The sequence below is a fragment of the Bos taurus genome, chromosome 3 (assembly GCF_002263795.3).
Source record: "Bos taurus isolate L1 Dominette 01449 registration number 42190680 breed Hereford chromosome 3, ARS-UCD2.0, whole genome shotgun sequence".
In the NCBI taxonomy this organism is placed as follows: domain Eukaryota; kingdom Metazoa; phylum Chordata; class Mammalia; order Artiodactyla; family Bovidae; genus Bos; species Bos taurus.
The window spans coordinates 112,897,537-112,922,554 of record NC_037330.1 but is presented as its reverse complement, the minus strand read 5'-3'; the positions used below and the strand labels follow the sequence as shown (position 1 = coordinate 112,922,554).

The following is a 25,018-nucleotide window of genomic DNA, read 5'->3' as shown; positions in this document are numbered from 1 at the left end:
GAGGTTTTAATGGGATGGTTACTATTGAGAAGGACACATATTAATTTCCAGGTTTCAAAAAATGTATGCAGGGTTCAGAGAAAATTACAAATTCGCATCTTCCTTGTGTTCTCTTTATGTTACTAGGTCTCTTGACCACATTTCAGTAGTCTCACAGTGAAGCTGTGACAGTTCTCATCTCCGAGATGCGACGTCTGAACTTGCCTAATGCAGCAGCCCCCAGCCTTTTTGGCACTAGGGACCGGTTTCGTGGAAGATAGTTTTTCTACAGACTGGAGTGGGGGGCGGGTGGTGGTTTCGAGATGAATCAGGTACACACTTACTGTGCAGGAGCCTGGTGGGCTGCTGTCTATGGGGTCGCACAGAGTCGGACACGACTGAAGCGACTTAGCAGCAGCAGCAGCAGATGGCCAGCCAAAGTAAGCAAGTGGCAAATTAGGGGGAGAATAAGATTGAGTTCAAGTTCAAAGAAGTGCTAGGGGACTCTGCCTGGCAAGAGAAGGCCACGGAGTGTGGCTGGGACTAGGATCAGGAAGGGCCAAAGAAATGTGCTCAGGATGAGAGTGGGGCTTCCAGGTGCACACGGTGCATGAAGGTGATACCAAGGGTAGGTGATACCAAGATGCCCAGGGTGGGTACCAGGAGGGCAAGCTGTAGACACATACGCGGGCGTGTGTGTATATATGAGTGCGCACCACGTGGCCACAAGGAAGAACAGGAACCACGTGGGAAATTCGAATCTCAACTGCAGCCGTGGTTTCAATCTCCCTCGCCCCTCAGCCAGGAAAGAGACTGTGAGTAATCAGCAGGTCTGTGCGCAACGCTGGTCCTCCCAGTGGAGGTGTTGAGTTACAAGCCCGGAAGGCTCACAGGAGAGCAGAGGACCTGGGAAAGCCACACGCTTCACCTCTTTAGAGATGTGAGTTGACTGGGGTCGGGGAAGGGTGATCTGAGGCTGTGGACAGTTGCGGTTCTGTAGGGAAATTCTTGAACCTATGGAGGGTTGGGCCAGATCGTCTCTGAGGCCCCCTCCAAGGCTGGATTTTCATCTTGAGGCCTCAGCAGACAGAATATTCCATGCCTGTTCCCCGCCCAGCGGTGCCGAGGAGGGAGCAGAGGAGGGGGCATGTCCACTTACCGTAGAGCTTCTCCCTCATCTTGCCCTGGGAAGTCTGCAGCTTAATGTTCCCCCGGAAGTGACCGGTCATCTCTCCGTGGTGGGTGAGAGGTGTGTAGATGGGGAGCTGAGTTTCCGTGGCTTCTAACCGTAGAGCGATGCAGCCCTCGCCTGAGGAGGTGCGGGGGACAGTAGTCAGGTCAAGACCCCCTCATTTCACTGGAGAAACACCATGCATTTGTCCTGGAGATTTAGTCCCCCTCCCAGAGCTGCAGTGGCCAAGGCAGGGATTATGGGACTAACCTTTCAGAACAACTGCTCAGCAATTTGGGGAAAACAGCTCAAACCTTCAGTGAACTCTATGCAGATTAGTGGATGCAAGAAATTAAATCATAGAAAATCCAGCAGAAAACCAGAATTAAATACGAATTTGATTGCTGGAGAGAAGGATAACCTCCCAAGGTTTGAAGCAGTGTAAGAAATGACAAAACAAGGCTGACAGATAAGAGGATATAAGAGTTTAAAACTTCTGCATAGAAGAATTTTTAAAAAATGGGAAGAGGACTGACTGAGGCCATTCGCTGCAGCCAGCTTCAGAGAGGATATTTTATCTGAACGCTTCAAAAATCAAATCTCCAGCAGAGTAATGGGCAGAGTACCCCACAGACATTTTCTACAAAAAGAGAAATGTAGCTGGTTAATTTCATTACTCTAAATGGAAACCAGTTCAGTCTTCTGAGTCATCAAAAATGCAAATTAAGGCAACACTTAAGGGACTCTCTCACAGACATGAAACTAGCAAAAGAAGGAAGCAAAGAACAGTGCCAGTAAGGATCTGGGAAGACCCGTACACCTGGACATGAGAAGGTCAACAAGGCAAGAAGGAGCCTTTACAGCCATCAGTTTGATGACAAGGGCCAAGAGTCAGAAACACATGTACACATTGCTTTAGCCAGGAAACATGGGAGCTTGTCCTAAAGAGATGATCCAAAAGGATCCATGTAGCCAAAGGAGATTGAAAAATGTCCACAAAGAAGAAAAGGCAACCCTCGTCCACTCTTGGTGGGAATGTGAATAGGTGCGGCCGCTGTAGAAAACAGTATGGCATTTCCTTACAAAAAAAACAAACAAACAAACTAAAAATAGAAGCAATCCCATTCCTGCTCATATATCTGGAGAAAAGGAGAAAACTCTAATTCAAAAAGATACATTCACCTCTGTGTTCATAGTAGCACTATTTACAGTAGCCACGACATAGAAGCAACGTAAATGTCCACTAACAGGTGAATGTGGTGTACATACACAATGGCATATTAGCTGCAAGAAAAAGAAATAATGCCATTTGAGGCAGCAAGGGATGGGCCTAGAGCTTCTCATACTGAGTGAAGTAAGTCAGAGACAAATATCATACGATATCACTTACATATGGAATCTAAAGTGTTGTTCAGCATATTTACAGAACAGAAACAGACTTGCAGACATAGAAAACAAACTCCTGCTTACCCAAGTGGAAAGGAAGCATGGGGGGGATAAACTAGGGGTTTGGGGTCAGCAGATAAGACCACTACATATAAAATAAATAGTAGAGTCCTACTGTATAACACAGGGAGATACATTCAATCTCCTATAATAAATCATAATGGAAAACAACATGACACGATATATAATACATATCTGCATCAACTTGCTGTACACCAGAAACTAACACATTGTAAACCAACTGTAGTTTAATAAAAAATAAAAACGTCCACAAAGAGCTCCATTTGAGCATTATTGATAACACTAACAAAAATAATCAGCTGAGCCTCAACAGTGGTAGTAAGGAACAGTTTTAACAATGAGGATATAAAAAGATTGAAAGATGACCAAAAAATGAAGATATAGTAAGTTCATGGAATATTATGAAACCATTAGAGGCAACCGTCATGAAGGCTGGGTTGGAGGATCATGGAAAATGTGTCTTATCTGACACTAGGTGAGGAAAGCAGACGATAACGGGTGTCTCTGTGGTAATTATTCATGTAGAAATCTATGTGCCTGTGGATGAACGCTGGAGTGTGAAAGCAAATAAATACGAGACTGCTGAATGATTTTTTCCTAGTTATTAGTATGATGGGTCTTCCAGGAGGTTAAGAATCCACCTGCCTGCACATCAAAGGAAACTATTAGCAAGGTGAAAAGACAGCCTTCAGAATGGGAGAAAATAATACCAAATGAAGCAACTGACAAACAACTAATCTCAAAAATATACAAGCAACTCTTGCAGCTCAACTCCAGAAAAATAAATGACCCAATCAAAAAATGGGCCAAAGAACTAAATAGACATTTCTCCAAAGAAGACATACAGAGGGCTAACAAACACATGAAAAGATGCTCAACATCACTCATTATCAGAGAAATGCAAATCAAAACCACTATGAGGTACCATTTCACGCCAGTCAGAATGGCTGCGATCCAAAAGTCAACAAGCAATAAATGCTGGAGAGGGTGTGGAGAAAAGGGAACCCTCTTACACTGTTGGTGGGAATGCAAACTTGTACAGCCACTATGGAGAACAGTGTGGAGATTCCTTAAAAAACTAGAAATAGAACTGCCTTATGATCCAGCAATCCCACTGCTGGGCATACACACTGAGGAAACCAGAAGGGAAAGAGACACGTGTACCCCAATGTTCATCGCAGCACTGTTTATAATAGCCAGGACATGGAAGCAACCTAGATGTCCATCAGCAGATGAATGGATAAGAAAGCTGTGGTACATATACACAATGGAGTATTACTCAGCCATTAAAAAGAAAACATTTGAATCAGTTCTAATGAGGTGGATGAAACTGGAGCCTATTATACAGAGTGAAGTAAGCCAGAAGGAAAAACACCAATACAGTATAATAACGGATATATATGGAATTTAGAAAGATGGTAACAATAACCCTGTGTACGAGACAGCAAAAGAGACACTGATGTATAGAACAGTCTTATGGACTCTATGGGAGAGGGAGAGGGTGGGAAGATTTGGGAGAATGGCATTGAAACATGTAAAATATCATGTATGAAACGAGATGCCAGTCCAGGTTCCATGCACAATACTGGATGCTTGGGGCTAGTGCACTGGGGCGACTCAGAGGGATGGTATTGGGAGGGAGGAGGGAGGAGGGTTCAGGATGGGGAACACATATATACCTGTGGCGGATTCATTTTGATATTTGGCAAAACTAATACAATTATGTAAAGTTTAAAAAAAAAAAAGAATCCACCTGCCAATGCAGGAGACATAAGAGACACGGGTTCGAACCCTGGGTGGGGATAATCCCCTGGAGGGGGAAATGGCAACCCACTCCAGTATTCTTGCCTGGAGAATCCCTTGGACAGAGGAGCCTGATGGGCTACAGTCCACGGAGTCGCAAAGAGTCGGACGTGACTGAGCGTCTGAGCACATCAGTATGATGTGCTATTTGTCAGCATGAACACCAAGAGAAAGAAACAAACGAGGACCTCAGTGTTTGGCAGGAAGATGGAGCCTCAGACCCGCATGCCCGTTTCCTGCCGGCAAACCTCCTGACGCTCGGGCACCATGTGGATCCTTTTTCTTTGCTCCATCAGACTCCTCAGGCTCTACCTGCCCCTGCCCTGGCTCAGGGACCTCTTTTCCAGTGCTGTGGTGGGAGGGAGTGGAGGGCAAGATTCTGGAGCTGCGCTATCTGGGTTCAAGTCCAAGGTCACGCAGCAGTGGCTGGGTGACCTTGGACACGTCACTTCATTTCCTCACCTCTGCAGTGGGGGTGGTGATGGCACCTAAATCCCAGGGCTCTGGGTAGAGCCTGCAGAGTGGGCAACAGACACATGTGGGCACCCTTCCTGTCTGCAGCCTCTTTCTGCTTCCTGGCTTCCCCCGATCAGCATTGACCACCTGCAGATTCCTTCCATTGGAAGCAGACGCCCGCCCTGGACCCCACTGCACATGCTGGTGGGCCTCACGCCCTCCGCTTCCTCACCCCACTCACTCCCTCACTGCACACGGTTCTCCCAAGTCCAGAGATGATCCCCGGGGCTCTTGGTCTGCAGGACGCAAGTCTTTACTTGGCCGGATCTCTCGGCCACATTTGCTGTCATAACCACCCGCTCCTCTTGAGCAGCTCTGACGGCGTCCATGACCCCAGTCTTCCATTTTCCTCCCACTTCCCTGGCTGAGTCTGCTTCACCTGCTCCTCCCCATAGCTGACCCAGTTCAGGAAATGGAAACATCTGCTCAGCTACTGACACCACGAGTGCAGGGCCATCCTCCAGCCTCTTCCCCGGATTCCCGTGGTCAAACAGTGGCCCTTCTCAGTACCTCTCAGTTTTAAACTCTCTTTTTTTTGCCGTCACCACTTTCATTCTGGCTGCCTCATCCACCACGTGTTGTTGTTGTTGTTCAGTCGCTCAGTTGTGACCGACTCTCTGGGACCCCGTGGACTGCAGCTCACTAGGCTTCCCTGTCCTTCACCATCTCCCGGATCTTACTCAAACCCATGTCCATTGAATCAGTGATGCCATCCAATCATCTCATCCTCTGTCACCCCCTTCTCCTGTCCTCAATCTTTCCCAGCATCAGGGTCTTTTCCAATGAGTTGGCTCTTCACATCAGGTGGCCAAAGTATTGGAGTTTCAGCTTCTGCATCAGTCCTTCCAATGAATATTCAGGGTTGATTTCCTTTAGGATTGACATCCATCAAGTTGATCACTGCAAACTCTAAGTTGCAAAGCTGACCATGTTATCATCTTGCTTGACTCTTTAGTGGCTTCCTGCTATCCCCAGGATGTGGTATTTACCCCTAACCTGGCTTGTGTGGAGCTGCCAATCTGGCTCCTTGCCTCCAGCCTCTCTCTGACTACCTGCCCCCTCATTCCATGCTCTAGCTGCACTATACATACGAAGTTCAAGGGCAAAGCTAACACCATGCTGGAGCCAGGGGCAGGCTGAAGATCTTAATAGAAGATGATGTCTCTCTAGGAGGACAGTTATTGGGGCCACAGGCCTTCTCAAACTAGTCTGTGCTGGGCATTGAGCAGTGCCAGGTGGACCCGGGTTCAGATGAGGGCTCAGCCAGTTACCACCCATGTGACTCACTTTACCTCTCTGAGCCTCAGTTCGCTCATTGACTAATGGAGAGGATAGTGCCCGCTTCACAGGGTCGTGTCAACATCAGTCGTGATATTTCAAGCACCTGGCATGGAATCTGACACGGGAGAGGCTCCATGGATGAGAGGGGCTGTGTCCCTCTCGGGAGCCCGATGGGTCGGCAGGATGACTTCCTGGTAACTGTTCCTCTGGCAGGACCAGGATGGGCAGCAGGTGGGTTTTTTTGTGAAGGAGATAGCTCCTCTCCCTGACATGGGTGGCCTCGATCACAGGTATGGTACCTATAGCACCTCCTTACCGTAGGATTCGTCGCTGTCGGAGGACTTGATGCTGATCAGGATATGCTGGTCCAACAGGTACTCAGGGTCAGAGATGATGGGCTTTAGCTGCAGAGAGAACAGCATGGGTTAGCTCGGACAGGTAGGGGACAGGCTTGGGGGAGCCAGCCCAGAGAGAGGGGAATGTATGGGGAGATGTTCTTTTTAAATTCAAATATCTGCTTTTCCTATCCAAGAGAGCAGGGAGGAACCCATATGTCCACCCTGCCCAACATGGTGGGGTTAACTTCCTTTCTGACCCCCCACCCCCGTCACACTGCACCCGGGGCCCTGGCGAGAGAGCCTGACCCCAAACATGCCTTCACCTGCACCACCTCCCTTCCCTTCCCCCACCCGCACACCCCACAATCAAGGGGTGGAGGGAGGGACGGGGCCAGGCTGATATTCAGACGTCTGAACGCACCCCACTCCCAGCAAGAGCTCAGCCCTCCCCTTGGCCCCCTGTCCTGGGATGGAGGCTGCATTGAAGGAGGCGCCGCAGGATCTGCCTTCCATCTGGGAAGGAGGAACCTGTGTCCACCTGCAGGAGAGCCTCCCGATGGGCCTGCAGGGTCCTGTGAGTTGCTGGAGGGCGACTCAGCAAGTGGCAGGCACAGACCCCAAGTTCCAGCCTGTCCCTGAGTCCCTGCTGGTGTGGGTGGGGGCATGCAGCAGTGCCGGGAGCATGGGGCAGGGCCGGTCCACAGGCACAGGGAGGGGCTTTGCAAGGCCGCCTGCTCCTGCCGGCTACCGCTTGTGACTTCCTCCCAGCTGAGGGCTGTTCCTCGTGTGGACCCCAACACAGAAGCCCTAATAAAACCCTCACAGGCTGCCCCCTTCCCTCCCCTCCACAGACACCGAGAGATCCCCTAGTGTGGGCCTCTGGGTCCATGCCAACTGACAGGATGGACTCTATTCAGAAAGCTCCAGAACAGGTGACTGGACATGGCAGTGGGAGCTCTGGGCCATTCTTGAGGCTCCAGTGCTGTCCCCAGAACTCGGTTCACCAATGTGCAGAGACCACTGGCTCCAAGTCAGCCATGGGGCTGGGGTGCTGCTGAGGCAGGAAGAGGAGCCCCTCTGCCACCACCATCACTGGGCAGAAGGGGGACGGGAGGTGGAATCTGAACACAGAAGGTCTGCGAGGGACATGGCACCTCATGGGGGGCGAGGAGCCTCGTCAGGTGCCTCGGCGGGGTTGCAGAGGGTGAGGAGATGGGGGGTGACAGAGGGGAGCCCCTGAGATGCTGGGGGAGCAGAAGAGACCGAGAGCGAGGAGAGGGCCAGGAACCAGGCTGAGGAGTTGACATCAGGGACCCCACTGGATGCAGGAAGTGGGGCCAGGAGCTTCCAGAAAGGGGGGGCACTCCAGAAAGACCCCTCGGCCAGTAGGGAGGGATGGAGCCCCCCGAGAGGCAGCAGTGGGGCGGGGAGGGCCAGGAGTGGGCCGCTGCGGGGACGTGGGGATTGGGATGCTGGCATCGTTCCCGACTTCACGGAAGTAAGAAACGCGCTGTCCAGGTGCTTCCCAGGGGCAGCGGGAGAGGGTCAGGTGGGGCAGTGAGGGGCTGAGCTGGGACACTGCCTTGGAGCCCAGGGCCACCGGGTCTTGGGTCCTGAAAACAGCGCCAGACGGGGATTTCTGTCAGCCCCGCCCCAGCCGCTTGCACTCAGCGAGCATGCGTGCTCGGTGGTGTCTGACTCTGTGACCCCGTGGACTGTAGCCCGCCAGGCTCCTCTGTCCATGGGATTCTCCAGGCAAGAATACTGGAGTGGGTTGCCATTTCCTCCTGCAGGGAATCTTCCGGACCCAGGGATCAAACCCAGGTCTCCTGTGTCCCCTGCGTTGGCAGGTGGATTCTTTACCACTAGGGCCACCTGGGAAGCCCCAGCCTTTTGGAGGACCCCAATCTGAAGTCTACCCAGACTAGAAGACTTCGGGACTCAGACATAGGTCTTTTCATGTGTGGTCCACAGGTCGGTTCCGATCAACAGTTAAGGCCAGTGCGGGGAGCCCAGGCCCCTGAGACCTGCTTGCCCACACTAGCTGAGGCCGTCCTTTAAAACTCACTTAGGGCATCACATTCCAGGGAATCTTCCAGCGGGGCCTGAGACCCCTGCCCTGTGTGAAAAACCTGCCCGGCCCTGGACACTTCCTCTATGTCCCTTCCCTTGTTAATTGATAAAGAAGCAGGGTCCTATTCCACGTGTCTCCAGAGTGAACACCAAACATGTCCATCATCAACGTAACATCACAAAAGCAGTGCTGAGTGCCAGTTTTCTGTAATAAAGACAAACGTGTTCCTACTAAGGTTGCCTGCAATTCCACCCTCTGCTTGTTGGGGGCCAAGGACAGGTCAGGTTCTCTGCACATCCAGAGCCAACACACCTCTGTCTACTCCTTCGTGTGATCTTCCAATCCAGGGCTGAACAGAAGGACACCGCAGGGGAACTGGGGCCTTGGCTTGTGGGTCCTGGGTCTGTCATTGCAGCCGTGTGACCATGAACAAGCCTCTCCGGGACCTGCCTCCTTTCCTCTCTCTGTAAAATCACGTGGTCAGACGACACAGCCTCTAGACCCCTTCCATGATCTATCAGGGGAACTGAAATCCATCTAGGAATACTGGGCCCACTAGGTGTGGTGAGAGTTGGGCCATAAAGGAGGCTGAGCACCGCAGAATTGATGCTTTTGAACTGTGGTGTTGGAGAAGACTCTTGAGAGTCCCTTGGACTGCAAGGAGATCCAACCAGTCATCCTAAAGGAAATCAGTCCTGAATATTCACTGGAAGGACTGATGCTGAAGCTGAAGCTCCAATACTTTGGCTACCTGATACAGGGAGCTGACTCATTAGAAAAGACTCTGATGCTGGGAAAGATTGAAGGCAGGAGGAGAAGGGGATGACGGAGGACAAGATGGTTGGATGGCATCACCAACTGAATGGACATGAGTTTGAGCAAACTCCAGGAGATAGTGAAGGACAGGGAGGCCTGGCGTGCTGCAGTTCATGGGGTTGCAAAGAGTCAGACACGACTGAGCAACTGAACAACAACAAGAGGTGCAGGCCCACGTTTAACCACTGCTGGGAGGAGCGTCATAAACCACCGTGAAAGAGAGGCAGCTGCTTCTGCCCGGCCGGAGCTCTGCCACTGGCCAGCACCTCTGGCCGGTGAATACAAAATCGTCTCTGTTCTTGAGTTACCTTTGGGAGGGTCTCGCCAAACTTCACCACCAACTCCCCTTCGCTTCCTTCTTCATTTTCTCCTTCCTGACTCTTGACAAAACCTGTCGGGGGGACAAGAAGGCAGGTTTTCAGAAGAACAGCACAAGAACGAGACAGAGAAGACTGCTGGGGTCGCTCCAGCAGGACCAGGGAGGACACCCACCCTCCTCTTTATCTGTTGGGGCCACAGCATCGTTGAGGAGCAGAGCTTGCTGGAGATTCTGTTTTGGTTCAGGGGATGGTCATTTGCCAACATGGTCTAATTATTTTTAAGACACTCAGAGATTCCCCTCCCTCTCGGCTCCTCTTTGCCACAAACCAGGCAATGGAGGACTCATCACATCATAGGCAAGGAGGAGATTAGGAAACAGGACGGCTCTGGCTCGTCCCACGCCACTCAAGATAACAGCCTTTTGAAATGCTAATTTAAGCTTCCTAACATTCTGTTTCCATAGAAATGTATGCAAATGTCTCGATAGTTTATTAAAAACACCCGCACAAAAATCCTAGTCATTTTTGGAAGTGCTATGCCCTTGCTCGGTGAACTGGGACCCGGGGAGACTTCAGGGAGAAGGCGGATCTGTCACCAGGAGGGGAGCCCAGGCGGAGTCTGCGGAGGAAGGGAGGTGGGACGGCACTGCAGCAGGTGGCCCATGTCTTGTTCCCAGTTTCTGGAAGCATCTGTCACCCCGTGACACAGGGCCTGCTGTTGTGGGGCTGACTCCCCACTTCCCACTCCGGGCCATCTCTGCAAGAAGAGCTAGAAACCGCACAGACTGCCTCACCGTGGCACGGCTTTAGACAGTATGCCTAGAAACGCCCCCTAGAAAGACTATCTCCTAAACCCAGCTGTGTGCGAACCGCTCCTGGCTGACGGGAGGCTGTCCATCTCTAGCTCGCTTTCAGATGCTCAGACCAGCTGAGAAAGATTGTCTGTGATGCAAGAAAGAGGAGGCGACCCTGGGGAAGAACAGGTGATGACCAGCAGCTGCTCCATCCTGGCGCTGGCCTCCATGAGCTCTGGACCTTTGCCCAGGACTCTCTGGTCATTCCAGAGCCCCGGCCTGGGGGACCCAGGAGTGGGCCAAACTCCGCCCAGAGGGGCAGGCAGAGGATCCAGTTGCCCCGCTGCCCACCTGGTACGTCTGTGCCCCAGGGACCACCCCGACCCTGGAGCAGCAGCATCGCAGGTCACTGGGGGCCCCGCAGTAACCGGGTCTCCTCTTATACTGTCCACCCGCAGCCCCACTCTCTGACCCTGTCCCCACCAAGGCCCATCAGGAAAGCCTTCCCAGAGACAGAAGAGAAGCGTCACCAGGGACCAGGCATTGGTGAAGGGGCCCTGCCTGTGCCCCCCCAAAAGGCAGTTAGTTGAGCGAGCACGTACTCTCCAAGCAGCTGGAGTGGAACTCCAGGTAGAATTTGGTCTGGGACTTGGTCTTCAGTGTGGCGTAGCACCCGAGAAACTCGATCTGCCCTTGGCTGTCAGTGGTCCCGGGGCCTGGAATAGAGGAGAGCAGAGGTTCGGTTCCACAGTGTGTCTGGAGACAGAGCGCTTCGATCCAGCCCCCCTCCTCCCCTGTAACACCGAGCTCCCTCCTTGCGTCCAAGGTCTAAGTGGAGGGAGTGTGTCCCCTGAAATCCCACCACCCACGCCAGTAACAGCCTCTCTGATGAGTCCAAGCTGGTGCAGGGCAGAGGGAAGAGTTCTACGCTCAGCTTTGCCACCAAAGCTGTGTGGGCCCCAGGTGACGCCCTTAACGCCGTGGCCTCTCCAGGGGTTCCGGCAAAGAGGGCTGGTGGATGCCCAAACCTATCTTGTTCCTAAGTTCACATGGGGAGGCAGGCCTGCTCTTCCTTCCAGGCACGGCTCCTCCCATTCCTTCCTCACTGGCACCCAGGTAATCTGCAGGTGTGGTCTTCCTTTAGATGATGCTTCTGCAAGCGTCCTGAGGCCAACTGTGAACAGTGTCCCGCCCTTCTGTACAAACTCTGAGCCTCCTGAGAGCAAGGACACCCCCCATCCCTCTATCCTTCCCCTCCTTCCTGCTTTTCTTTCCTTCTCCCCTTGATTGAAGACCAAGTGGCAAATATAATTGTGTATACTTAAAGTGAACAACAGGTTGAGCTGATACACGCAAACACTGTGAAATGATTTCCAAGATTAAGATAATAACATCCATCATCTCACATCATTAATTGTTTGTTTGTGTGTTTTGGTAAGAACACTTAGGACCTACTCTCGGCAGATTTTAAGTATACAATGCTGTATTATTATCTATAGTCATCATGTGGAATATTAGAGCCCTGGAACTTCATCTTATAACCGGAAATCTGTAACCTTTGACTCACCTCTCCTCCCCTCTCAATCAACTTCACTAGCTCCTGGCAACCACCACTGTACTCTATATGAAACTGGTATTTTTTAATAAAGACCCCACATGTAATTGATACCATATGTATATCTTCGACTCGTTTCTCTGTCTTATTTCACTTAGCTTTCCTCTTTTTTTTTTAAACACCCAGCACCAAGGCCATGCTCCGCTTAGGTAGATGTTAATCCCGGCCATCGGTGTTTGTGAACATCTACTGTGTGCTGAGTTGCAGTGGATGGAGGGCAAGGCTGACTCTGGGGATGGGAAGAGGGTCCTCACCGGGCGTGTGATGTATGGGCTGCTTTATCAATGCTGCAGGAACTCAGAGAACAGAGAGAGGGGTGGGAGCCAGCAGGAGGTGGAAGATTCTGGAAAGGCACAGAGGCCAGAGCTAGGACGGAGACAGGATGGTGGGTCAAGGCTTGCGTGGAGAGCGGAGGTCACATTGCTGGGGCCATGGATGTCAGATCAACAGCCCTTGGGCAAGAGTGTCTCAGGAAGACAGGGTTCCAGCCCCATTGACATGAAGGACGAGGAGCAAACCAGGCTTTTCCAACCTGTGTTAGGCCTTGCAGTCGGCCCTCCTAAATGAGCCCTCCCTGTCTGCTGATCATGGAAGTGGGGAGTGGGCGGAGCAGGTGACAGCATGGCTCTCTGGTCACCCAGGCCCAGGGCGGGACACGCTGCAGACAACACCCAGGCCTCTGCTTGGATGAGGCTGGCAACCACGGCTAAGCTGGATTATTTGCAAAATTACCCGCAGATTATAGAGTATTATTTACTCCAGTATTTCCTCAAACGCTATCATCTGCATCCTATCTTCACAATTTTTACTGCCTACCACGCACCTGTCCTAATATTGACTTAACATTTCCTTTAAATAGACTCACTTTAAAGCCTTAAATAAATGTATTTACATATAAGAGTGCATCACAAGACTAAATGGAAAACCAGTGTTGCTTGCCTTACACAGAAACATCACATTTAAAGCATATTAAAATAAATGCATTACTAATAAGTGTTCATCCATGTTCCACCCAGAATCATCTTTGATGACACCTATGCTGCACCTTGGGAATCACTTATTTTTCCCAATTTTAAAGACTGTATTAAAACTGAGGCTTTAAGAAGCTGGCACGCTTGCCAAAGAGAGAAAGAACATGCTCTGGACTGAAATCATGGTGTGGTTTGGACATGAAGGGAGCCGATGTGCGGACTGCGGGCTTACCCGGAAGGATGAACATTTATCTAATGCAGACAATTGATTGCTGCAATCAGAAGACAAGCACCCAGTCCTCCTGTCTGCACAGAGAAGAGACGGACAGACAGCACCACCACCCCTACCACTACTTACCGTTCTTGGAGACAAACTGGGAGGTGACTCCTGCCTCAAATGTGGCAAAAACAGGGCTGTGGTCACTGGTCATGATGTCACTGGTGCTACCTGCAGGGGAGGGAAGGAATTTCTGAGCAGGGGAAGAGGGATCCTTCTGGTTGAGCCAAGGATGGCCAACGCATAGCAGAAATCAACTGATGCGTATGGAAGCCACCACAAGTTTGATAGTTTCATATGGCTGCTCCATTACCTTCCACAACCATGCCTGAAAGTCTCCGTGAAAGCCTGTGACCCTCTCCTCCGTGGCTAAATATACCCGTAATAGTTTTTTTTTTTTTTCCCTAAAGACTTGTGAGTTTTAAAATATATAGATTGTTGTGTGTGAACTGTGGGGTTTTTTCTGGTCTAAGCCTTTTGCTGCCTTGATGAGGAGCTCACGGCACAGAGTGGGATGGGAATCTCATCACTGTCCCCCAACCCACAATGCCTCTGGAGAGCACGGAGGTGATGGAAGTGTAGAAACAGTACAGAGGATTCTTTTAAGGAGCCTGGCACTCAGATGAGAAGGGAAGGCAGCGGAGTACGTTTAGAGGGGATAACAGAAAGAGCAGAGGGTCTAGAAGTCTAGAGTTCCAAGTGCATGTGATAGAGTTACATGGAGATGTTTGGCTGAATACTCAGGGCTGGAGATTTTATCTTCTGCTCTGGAGTCACGATGTTAGGTGGTAGCAGAAGCCACAAGGATGTCTGAGCTTCAGAGGGAAGACATGAAGGCTGAGAAGAGATGAGGATGACAGGCCAGTGATGGGGCAAGGCCAGCATTACCGGGCAAAAGGACACGCAGCACAGGAGAAAACAATGAGCCGAGATATACCCTTCTCAGTAAAGCATTTACAAATCAGCAGAAAAAGAAAAAGAGATTAATATACCACCCCTCCAACAATCAAAGGGAATGGGCAGAAAATTCAAGAGAAATATAATAGATTGTCCAATAAACAAGGGAAAAAAAGCTCACTGGCAAACAACCATCAGAAAGACAACTTTTGAGAACTTCCCTGGAGGTACGGTGGATAGGCATCTACCTGCCAATGCAGGGTACACGGGTTCGATCCCTGGTCCGGGAAGATGCCACATGCCTCAGGCAACTAAAGGCCAAGAGCCGCAACTACCGGGCCCCTGTGCCACAACTCCTGAAGCCTGTGCGCCGAGAGCCAGTGTGCCATGGCAAGAGAAGCCACTGGAATGAGACGCCCAAGGATGGCAACAAAGACGAGCTTCTTCACACAGCAACCAGAGAAAGCCCGTGCAGGGCAACCAGGACCCAGGACAGCCAAATAGAAATTAAAAAAATAAATACATAGAGAAATCATTTTTCTTTCCCAAAAAGACAACTTGAAACAACAAGGAGATGGATGGAGAAAGAGAAGCAAGAAGAAGCAAGACGGTGGGGAGACTGGGACTAGGGGAGAAGGAGGGCATGCAACAAAGGGCTCGAGTGAGAAGCTTAGCTAGGCCAGGGGGAGGGCACCCCGTTATACTGAGACAGAATGGAAGAGGGAGGTGGGACCCCATCTAAACACGCTTGGCCATTGGCAGGAAGAAGTCAGTGAGGGTCCCGTGTTGTGTGAAGCAGGAGATGAGGGAAGGGGGGCAGTCAGGCCAAGTGTGGGGCCACAGATTTGTAGTGGAAACAGAAGAGCAGCTAAAGGGTGGACAAGCAGGTTTTTTAATTGTTCTTTAAAATATTTTAGATAAGGGGGACTTCCCTGGTGATTCAGTGCCTGAGACTCTGAGCTTGCAATTCTGGGGGCCCAGGTTAGATCCTAGGTCAGGGAACTAGATCCCACAGGCTGAAACTAAAAGTCCGGCACACAGCAACCACATCAGAGAGCCCGTGTGTTGCAACTAAGACCCAGCACAAATAAATAAATATTAAAACATAGTTTAGATGTGTGCTGAGCATGACAGCATTAGCACTAGGGCAACTGCGTGAAACCTGGGAGGTGGCCTCCCTGTGACTGTGTGCCCTGTGGGTTCCGCCTGCCGCGGTCATTCTGGGCTTGGCCACGTGACTTCCTTGGGCCAAGAGGACATTAGTGAATGTTAAGCAAGCGCTTCCACAGCTGGGACTGGCTGCCAGGAATCTCCGGACCCAGGCAGCAGCAGCCTGAACCAGCCTGCAGGCTGGGAGTGGATTTTCAGATAGATGTTACGCAGCCAGAGATAACTGATACATACTATTGACGTTACCATCGGGAGACCCAAGCTCAAAGTTTACCCCCACTTCCTGAGTCGGGACATTCACCCCCTTTATTTTCCCAATTTCCTGCCCACTTACTACTCACTAAACCCTCTTCAGCATGCCATGAAATATCGTCAGCAAAACGCCCGACCTCTTCACCTTCACGTTCAAATTTGGCCCTTCCTGGAAGACCGTGCAGCTCCTAGGTGAGGCCTGGCTTTCCTCCCGTTCCCGACATGGCCCAGACCCTGGGCGGGACGGGGGAGGCAGCTGTGTCTTTTCAGCTCATCTATGCCAATTCCAGACCAGTCTCCCTCCTTCTTTCTAAAGACCTCCATGATAGGCTTGCTTTGAATGCCAAGTTTAGGCAGATGGATGGACTGCAGCCCTTTAACTTAGGAAAGTGTGACCTCTTAACTTGCTACTCACCGTAGGACTGACATACCACGTGTACCAGGGGGTAAGACTTCCAGAGGACTCGGTCACACCAGGAGGGCAAATTGTACTTCATCTGCAAGTCAAAGTCAAGGCTGTGTGAGATGCCATGTAATAGATAGCTAGTTAGCTAGCTAGCTACATACAGATATAGATAGATGATTGATTTAATGCTAGCAGAGCCGGGAGGTAAAAAAATTGACAAGACCATTATATTATAAGATATAAAAATTCAGGCCAATCTCTTTCATGAACATAAATACAAAATACTTACAGTATTAGCAAATCAAATCTAGCAATATATTTTAAAAGATAATATACCATTACCAAATTGGATTTATTCTAGAATTGCAAAGATATTTTAATATGAAAAATCATTCACTGTAATTCACTACATTAACAGAGTAAAGGAAGAAAATCATATTGCATCCATAAATAAAGAAAAAGAATCTGACAAAATTTCATATCCATTAAAGATTAAGTATATATATTAAAGAATAGAAGGGAATTGCTTCAATCTGATATAGTATTTGCAAAACAAAGCAAAACCTAAACTACCCCTTACAATATTTAAGGCTTTTACTCTGAGATTAAGAATGAATCATGAATGTCTGCTATTCCTATTTTTAGTGAGCATTACCAGGCCAAAAGCAAAGGTTCAGAAGAAAGAGCAGATAGCAACACCTCTAGAATCATGAGTGACATAACCATTTTCCGTCTCTATTTTATGCCCCCAACGTTATTCCACACCCGCTGCTATCACAGCACCTCAAACATTTGATTACATTTATATTTACTTGCAAGTTGGCTTCCATTAAGTGATTTAGAAACTTTTTGAATAATAGGAATCTTGTTGACTCTGCTATAATCCAGAATGTGACCCATGGACTATTAATATTTGAATATTTCATTAAATAGTAATGTCCCCTAAAGCTCCTTGTCCAAGTTACTATTATAAAAAATATGCATGCTACTTTTAAAAGAAATCATAAAAGAAGAGATTAACTCATGGCATCTGTAATCCTTGGGTTCATCTGCTGCTGGTTCTTTATAGAATTTCCCCAGAAGCGGTTTTCAACTATTTCCACCTGCCTTAAGTCCTGGCTCCACGGTCACAACCCACAGTTTCAGACACCTACACCCCTTCTTTAATGAGGTTCGCCTGGCTGTGCTCCCTTACCTATCCTCCTCACTATTTCAGGCTGTCTTGTTGCTTTATATTCTTTTACTTTTTTTGGACTCAAATGAACCCCTCTTTCTGATTTTCAATCCAATCTCTGCTTATTTTCTCCAACAATTTACTTTAATAACACACTCTAGCTATCTGTCCCCCTGCACTCATTCATTCACCATCTATCCAGGCACTCATTCACACGTCCATCCATCCGCTTACCTACCCATCCACTTACACATCCGTCCCTCACCTACTTACCCATCCATCCATCCATCGAGCCATCCACCTACATAATCATTCAAACAATATGTACTATGACAAGCACTCTCCAAGATACACCATGAGCAGGATGTCTCTTGGTTGTGACTGATAATGCAAACTGGCAGTAACAACCCTCCTTAATGAATATCCCCTTTCAAGTTCTAGCTCTTTCTCCTCTGCGTGCTAAGTCACTCAGTTGTGTCTGACTTTTTGCAACCCTATGTACCATAGCCCGCCAGGCTTCTCTGTCCATGGGATTCTCCAGGCAAGAATACTGGAGTGGGCTGTCATTTCCTTCTCCAGGGGATTTTCTCGACTGAGGGATCAAACCCACATCTCTTACATCTCCTGCGTTGGCAGGCTGGTTCTTTACTACTAGCGCCATGCCTGCAAACATAATATTTCTCATCCTAAAAGAGCCTATCCCTGACACCTCCTTCAATTACTTTTGTCTTTTTTGCCATTTTTCTTTCAAGAATGTTCTCTTTTCACTGCCTCTATTTCTGGATTCCCCATTACTCTTTCCTAACTTGAGGTATATACAACCTGATCTTCCCAGGTGGCTCAGTCCATAAAGAATCTCCTTTCGAATGCAGTAGACGCAAGGGACTTGTTTGATCCCTGAGTAAGTCCCTGAGTCGGGAAGATTCCCCTAGAGGAGGAAATGGCAACCCACTTCAGTTTTCTTGCCTGGAAAATCCCATGGACGGAAGACCCTGGTAGGCTACAGTCCATGGGGTCTCAAAGAGTCGGACACGACTGAGCGACTTTAGTTTTTTGCCTTTTTTTTTTTTTTAAATAGTAAAGTGCGGTAATCTACGCTGTACAACTTGAGGATTTTGTTTACATTTGTATATGCCCACTTAACCACTACCCAGATCAAGCTGTAGAAAATGTCTATCATCCCAAAAGATCCATTTGTGTCCCTTCCTTGTCAATACTACCGCCTCTGGGAGGTAAACATGACTAGTGGCCAAGGTTTCTCCGTTGGTTAATTCTGCCCACTCTTGAACCTATCAGCGGACTCATTCAGTACATATTGTTTTGTGTTTGGCTTCTTTCAGCCTTCCTCATCCTATTTCTTGTATAAATTTGTTTTCATTTTATTGCTGCAGTTGTGTCCCATTGTATGTATAAATCACATTCATCTACTCTACTCTCACTGGAAGTAGAATTGCACCCAGTTTTTGGACATTATAAGCAAAGGTGCTGTAAACGTCCTTGTATCTGTCTTTGGGTGAACAAAAGCACTACTTTCTCTCGGGGGTACACCAAAGCAGAACTGCTGAGTAGGGTAGGTGCACGTTCAGATTTCAGAGACGCTGCCAAACTGCTCCTTAACACGGCAGTTCTCAGCACTGGCTGCTCTGCAGGATTAGCGGTGGAGCTTTACAAAGACCCAGACAGCGGGGACCCACCCCTGATCTGTTGCATCAGAACCTCTGGCGAGGAGGCGGAGACATCTGTATTTCTAAGAAGACTCACTAGTGATTCACCTGCACATTCTGGGTGAAGAGCCACTCTGATCCCCTTGTAGTCTGGATCTCACCCCCAAGACTCTAAGTCAAGGGACTTCCCTGGGGGTCCCGTGGTTAAGAATCCTCCTGCTAATGCAGGGGACAGGAGTTCTATCCCTGGTGTGAGAAGATTCCACATACCTCACAGCAACTAAGGCAGGGTGCCACAACTCTGGAGCCTATTCTCTAGAGCTCGTGATTCACAGCAAGAGAAGCCACCACAGTGAGAAGCCCGAACACCACAAGTAGAGAGGAGCCCCCACGTGCCCCAGTTAGAGAATGTCCACTAGCAGCAACAAAGTCCCAGTGCAGCCAAAAAAAACAAAACAACCTCTATGGCAACTGTTCTTTTAGTGTCCACCCAAACCCCTGAAAATCCCATGGATGGAGGACCCTGGTGGGCTGCAGTCCATGGGGTCGCTAAGAGTCGCACACGACTGAGCGACTTCACCTTCACTTTTCACTTTCATGCATTGGAGAAGGAAATGGCAACCCACTCCAGTGTTCTTGCCTGGAGAATCCCAAGGATGGGGGAGCCTGGTCGGCTGCCGTCTATGGGGTCGCACAGAGTCGGACACGACTGAAGCGACTTAGCAGCAGCAGCAAACCCCTGAACCCAAGTCCGGCTGCTTGCTCAGGGCTCCTGTGAATGTACCTGTCCTCCTTGGCTCACACAATCCACTCTGCAGACCACCGACCCTGGCAAGTCTCTCGGCCTGGCTTCTGTGATGCTTCGAGCTGTCTGCTTGGTCCTCTAACCACCTACATCCACTCTCTTTCTGTCTCCTTTGTCATCTCTGCTTCTCCCTCCCCTCTCTGAATGCAGATGACCCCAAATCTGTCCATAGCTCTTCTACGGTCATCATCTACGCACTCTTTGGCGACCTCACCTATTCCCATGGATCTGACCATCTTCTCTGTGCAGACAGCTCCCAGATCTACAACCCAGCCCTGGCATCTTGCTTTAGCATCAGTCTAGTATTCTTAACTGCCCTCTGGATCTTTGGGATTTTCCACTCACATTACACAGTGAGTCTGAAAACAAGCTCTGTTTCCCCCCTCGGCGCCAGCTCTGCCTTCTGATCTCACAGTTTGTATGAACGTCAGTCAGATGGATCGATATATCCTGCTTTTCTTCTTTCATTTTCACCGCTTCCGCTCCCACTCCAGGCCCAGTTATTTCTCAGCAGGAGCCTCCTCATTGGTCCCCTGAGTCACCCTCATCCTTTACACTGATGCAGACCAGTCTTCTCTGTGTATCACCGTGATGCTACCAGCCCTTCAGGGGATCTTGTAGTGGCTTCCTGAAGCAGGTGCTCATCTAACAGGTGAGATTGCTTTGCCTGGCATCAAGGACCTTCCTCTCTGCCATCTCAGGCCCCGGTCTCTTTCTCCTCATACTCAAGTCCAACTAGACCATCCCCTCACCACCTCCAAATGTACCTGCCGTGGGCCTGCCCCGATGGCGCCTTTAAGCCAGATGAGTCCAGCCACACAGCAGCCAGTGAGCACCTCACGAGGTGTCCTGCCTGCCCCGAGTCTCAGCCTCCTCGTGGAAGCAGTCCTGGATCTGCTTTCCTCCTCTCTGCGTTTTTCCCCTTCTCTAACTCCTGCATTGTTCAGGCATCTCCCCAACTCTTGGCCTTTCTCTTCCACTGCCATCCAGTCTTCTACCTGCCCCTGAGCCCAGGTGTTGCCCAGAATTGTCTCCATTTCCCCAGGCCTCTAGCAGCCAGGGAAGCTCCCCACTGTAGGCCCCAGGACCCAGCACAGGGCTGGTCCCCCTGGATTGGCTCCCGGAAGGTGATGGGTGCCAGAATTCCCTGCCTCGGCATCTGCTCTGGCAATCCTTTCAGCCTGAAGTGGATCAGCCTCCCTCAGCCCTTGTCCTGCCTGTTGAAACCCAAGTGTCCTTCAGGCACCACAAAGCCCCTCTTCAAGAAGCCTCCAGGATTCTTCCCTGCCCTGGTGGTTATTTCCCTCTGTGTGTACTCGTTACAGAATTGGGCATCACATTATATTCTCCCTCTCGTTAGGGCTTCTCTGGTGGCTCAGATGGTAAAGAACCTGCCTGCAGTGCAGGAAGGAAGATACCCTGGAAAAGGGAATGGCTACCCACTCCAGTATTGACTGGAAAATCCCATGGACAGAGGAGTGTGGTGGGCTACAGTCCAAGGGATCATAAGGAGTCTGACACGACTGAGTGACTAACACTTTCACTTTCTGATGAGTTGTGTCTTTGTCTTATCTTTCCTACTATCAACTCTTTGAGGGCAGACATCTAACTCATCTTTGATCTCCCACCACCTAGGACAGTGCCTAACCCATCACAGGTCATCAGTAAATACCTGTTGAACAAGAATGAATGAATGCTTTGTAACAGTTTCCTCACTGTGCCATGGAACACAAGTGGTCTCGTAAGATACTAACTGATATTTCATGACCAGTTGAGTTTGGCACATGAAATTTCCCATAGAGAACCAAGTGCTCATAAACCTGTAAAGGCACTGATAAGTCCTGAAGCAAAGAAGCTAGTATAATGATGATTCACTTGGCAGATTAGCAAATATATTAATAGGACTTAAAGAGACATAAAATATGCAAACAGCTCAATATAAAAAAACCCAAATAACCCAATCAAAAAATGAGCAGAAGACCTAAATAGATACCAAAGAAGACATATAGATGCCCAACAGATACATGAAAAGATACTCAATATCACTAATTATTAGAGAAACACAAATCAAAACTACAACGAGGTATCACCTCACACTGGTCAGAATGGGCATCTTTATTTTTTAAAATCTACAAATAAATGCTGGAAAGACTGTGGAGAAAAAGGAATCCTCCTACACTCTTGGTGGGAATGTAAATCGGTGCAACCACTATGGAGAACAGTAGGGAGTTTCCTTAAAAAACTAAAAATAGAGCTGCCATATTATCCTGCAGTCCCACTCCTGGGCATGTATCTGGAGAAAACTCTAATTCAAAAAGTTACATGCCTTTCAATGTTCATTGCAGCACAACTTACAGCAGCCAAGACGTGAGGACAACCTAAATGCCGATCAACAGATGGACGGATAAAGAAGACGTGGTGCACACACACACACGCGTGCACACATACACACACACGCGTGAACAGCAGTATCGTGAGCCAGCTCCCTGCAGTGCCCATGTCTGCTTGCCCAGCCTCTCCTTAGGGGAGGGTTTTTCTCTGTGACACGATCAACATAGGATTTCTAGTGCTATTTCTTTTTTGTCACCTGGTGGATGAGGGTTCTCTTCACCTCCTGTTCGCCTTTATGGAGTGGACAAAGGAGGGGTGAGATGTGCAAGGCGGATTGAGGTGGAGGACAGGAAAGGACTCACCCCCGTGGCTTTCTGCTTAGTGTAGGCGTATTTGTCCCGAGTCATTCTTTCAAAGCGATAGGTGGGTGCAAATGTGATTTCTTCTTCCTCTGAAATCAAACAAAACGGTGGTTTCAGTTTTGACTTCCCGTGTTTCACATCTGGGCAAGTTTTTCTCTTTTCCAGGCATCACTCTTCCCTGCCTGGTGAGGATGTTTGGGAAAACGGGAGACAGAACCATGGAGGGAGGGGGCCCATGAGAAAAGGATGGTGGTTCTCACCAAAGTGCAGGAAAACCTTCTGCTCCTTCCTCTCCATGAGCAGCTGGTCGTGGGACAGGAGGTCTGCGTACTGCTGCTGCCTGATCTTCTGAATGATGGTTTCTGCCTCCTGGAGCAAAGACACGGCCGGGCCACTGGTGAGACAACCCCTTCACCACATGACAAGGGCCACATCATCCACATCCTGCCTCCCTGCCATACCAGGACTCCGAGCCCCCGAAGCTGCCCCAGACCCTGGTTCTAGAGATGTCAAGTTGGTGCTTATTTACACTCAATCATTTAATAAGGAGAACCCTGCAAGTGTAGTGAAGTATCAACTCAATAACAGAAGCTTCTGGCTGTCCTAAATTTGCAGAGGGGCACTATTTTTGCACATGGACTTCTGGCATCCTTTTTATAAGACTTCCTTGGTAGGTATGTCTCCCTTGCTCTCTCATGGTCTCTGTGAGACAGCTTGTTCATAAGGCTATGAAAGGATCTGAGACCCTAGCCCCTGAATCTGTGGGCACCAGGCCTCTGTGATCTGGGCTCAGACTCCGAGTCACCATGACGTTGGTGGGCTGTGCCAGCCTCGGGATCCAGCTGTCCTCTCTCCCAGGACTTATGTTACATCCACTCTGGCAGATGCACTGGGCAGACCCTCTAGGGAGTGAATGGCTGGGATGGCCCCTAATTGGGAAGGGTCAGGATCTGTGGGGCCCCTGTCTACCCCATCCCCTCTGCCTGCTCAGTCAGGAGGGAGAGGAGGAATTCTCGAGAAGCATCTTGTGAGGGAGGGAGGGGTTGGGGAGGTGAGGAGGGCGCAGATGGGCCAAGAGCCGCTGTGGTAGCGGGAGGCCCAGGAGTGCGGGATGTGGGATGCCTGGGAAAGCATCTGGGAGCAGAGCCCCAAGGCCCAGGTCCAATCCCACTGTCAGAGATCTGCGGCGACCCAAGGCCATCTTCTCAGGCTGCTTGTGCTCAAAACTGTAAAATCAGGTGTCTCCACCGTCCCCTCCCCCGGCACAGACACCAGTGCAAAGGACTCCTGTTACACAGGGAGCAGACAGGCGTGGTTCTGCTCCCAGGCCTGGCCCCTGCCCCCTCTTTTAGGAGCACAAATGTGACCGCATTTCGTTCTTACCACGTCTAGGGGCCATGCCAGTTCACCCCCTTCCCACGGAATCCTTTACCTTCCCCAAGGGAGCAAGGCCATCTGTGCCGGGGGCCCCCTCCGACTGCTGCTCATTGGATGGGTGTCCAAATTCAGGAGTGTCTTCCTTAGGCTACCTGGTGACCCATGATTTGGGGAGAAAATTGAGCTGGTCCCCACAGACTTCAGCCTTTCCTCGGGATCTGGGACTGGTGAGTTGAGAGGCTGCTGCTGGTCAGCTAGGGCACCGGAGGGGCAGAGAGGTGGTAGGGAGGGGTGGCCAGAACAGGTGTGTGGGAAGTAGGTGTGAGCAGAAAGTGAAAGTGAAAGCTGCTCAGTCGTGTCCGACTCTTTGTGACCCCATGGACTATACAGTCCACGGAATTCTCCAGGCCAGCATACTGGTGTGGGTAGCCGTTCCCTTCTCCAGGGGATTTTCCCAACCCAGGGATCAAGCCCAGGTCTCCCACATGGCAGGCAGATTCATTACTAGCTGAGCCACCAAGGAAGCCCAAGAATACTGGAGTGGGTAGCCTATCCCTTCTTCAACAGATCTTCCCGGCCCAGGAATTGAACTGGGGTCCCCTGCATTGCAGACGGTTTCTTTACCAGCTGAGCTACCAGGGAAGCCCAGGCTGAGCAGAGGCGAATGGTAAAGAAAGGCAGTGGCTCCATAGTTGCAACAGTATCGAGTCCCAGAGGAGTGGCCCCTCTGGACCAGCTCGGTCTGTGGGTCTCCACGACCTCCACCCTGAGTCAGCTCAAAGGAGCCTCTGTCCTGTGCAATCCCCGGCCCTGGGCAGAGAGCCCCTCACCCAGGTAGGCAGCTCCACGCGGTAGTTGAGATCCCCGAGCCAGAAGAGGTGGGTGAAGCGGTGAGTGATGTTAAAGGAACTCAGCTTCTTGTCTCCCAGGGCCAGAAACCGGAGAATATTCATATAGTTTTGGTTTCGCCTAATGAAACGAAAAAGCGGCCAGCTTAGCACGGGACCGTGGGTTCCCTACTCCATGGGCCAGGAAGTCAGAGGGGGACATGTGGGGAAGTGAGACTTAAGTCTGCAGCAACCACCCATCTGATGTGGTCCCTGGGCTGAACTGGGAATGCAGGGCAGGGCCCTGGGAGCATCTGCTCTGCAGGGACTC

General features: G+C 50.0%; 1 protein-coding gene across 1 annotated transcript in view; it reads right to left on the bottom strand.

Moving 5' to 3' along the window:
* The window catches only part of INPP5D (inositol polyphosphate-5-phosphatase D), a 137,757-nt gene that overhangs the window by 9,399 nt on the left and 103,340 nt on the right, over positions 1 to 25,018 (bottom strand). The window contains 9 exon segments of the mRNA NM_001101882.2: positions 1,139 to 1,288; positions 6,534 to 6,621; positions 9,754 to 9,836; positions 11,162 to 11,275; positions 13,504 to 13,593; positions 16,157 to 16,238; positions 22,484 to 22,572; positions 22,744 to 22,852; positions 24,691 to 24,829. Of these exon segments, the coding sequence (NP_001095352.1) occupies positions 1,139 to 1,288; positions 6,534 to 6,621; positions 9,754 to 9,836; positions 11,162 to 11,275; positions 13,504 to 13,593; positions 16,157 to 16,238; positions 22,484 to 22,572; positions 22,744 to 22,852; positions 24,691 to 24,829 (944 nt within the window).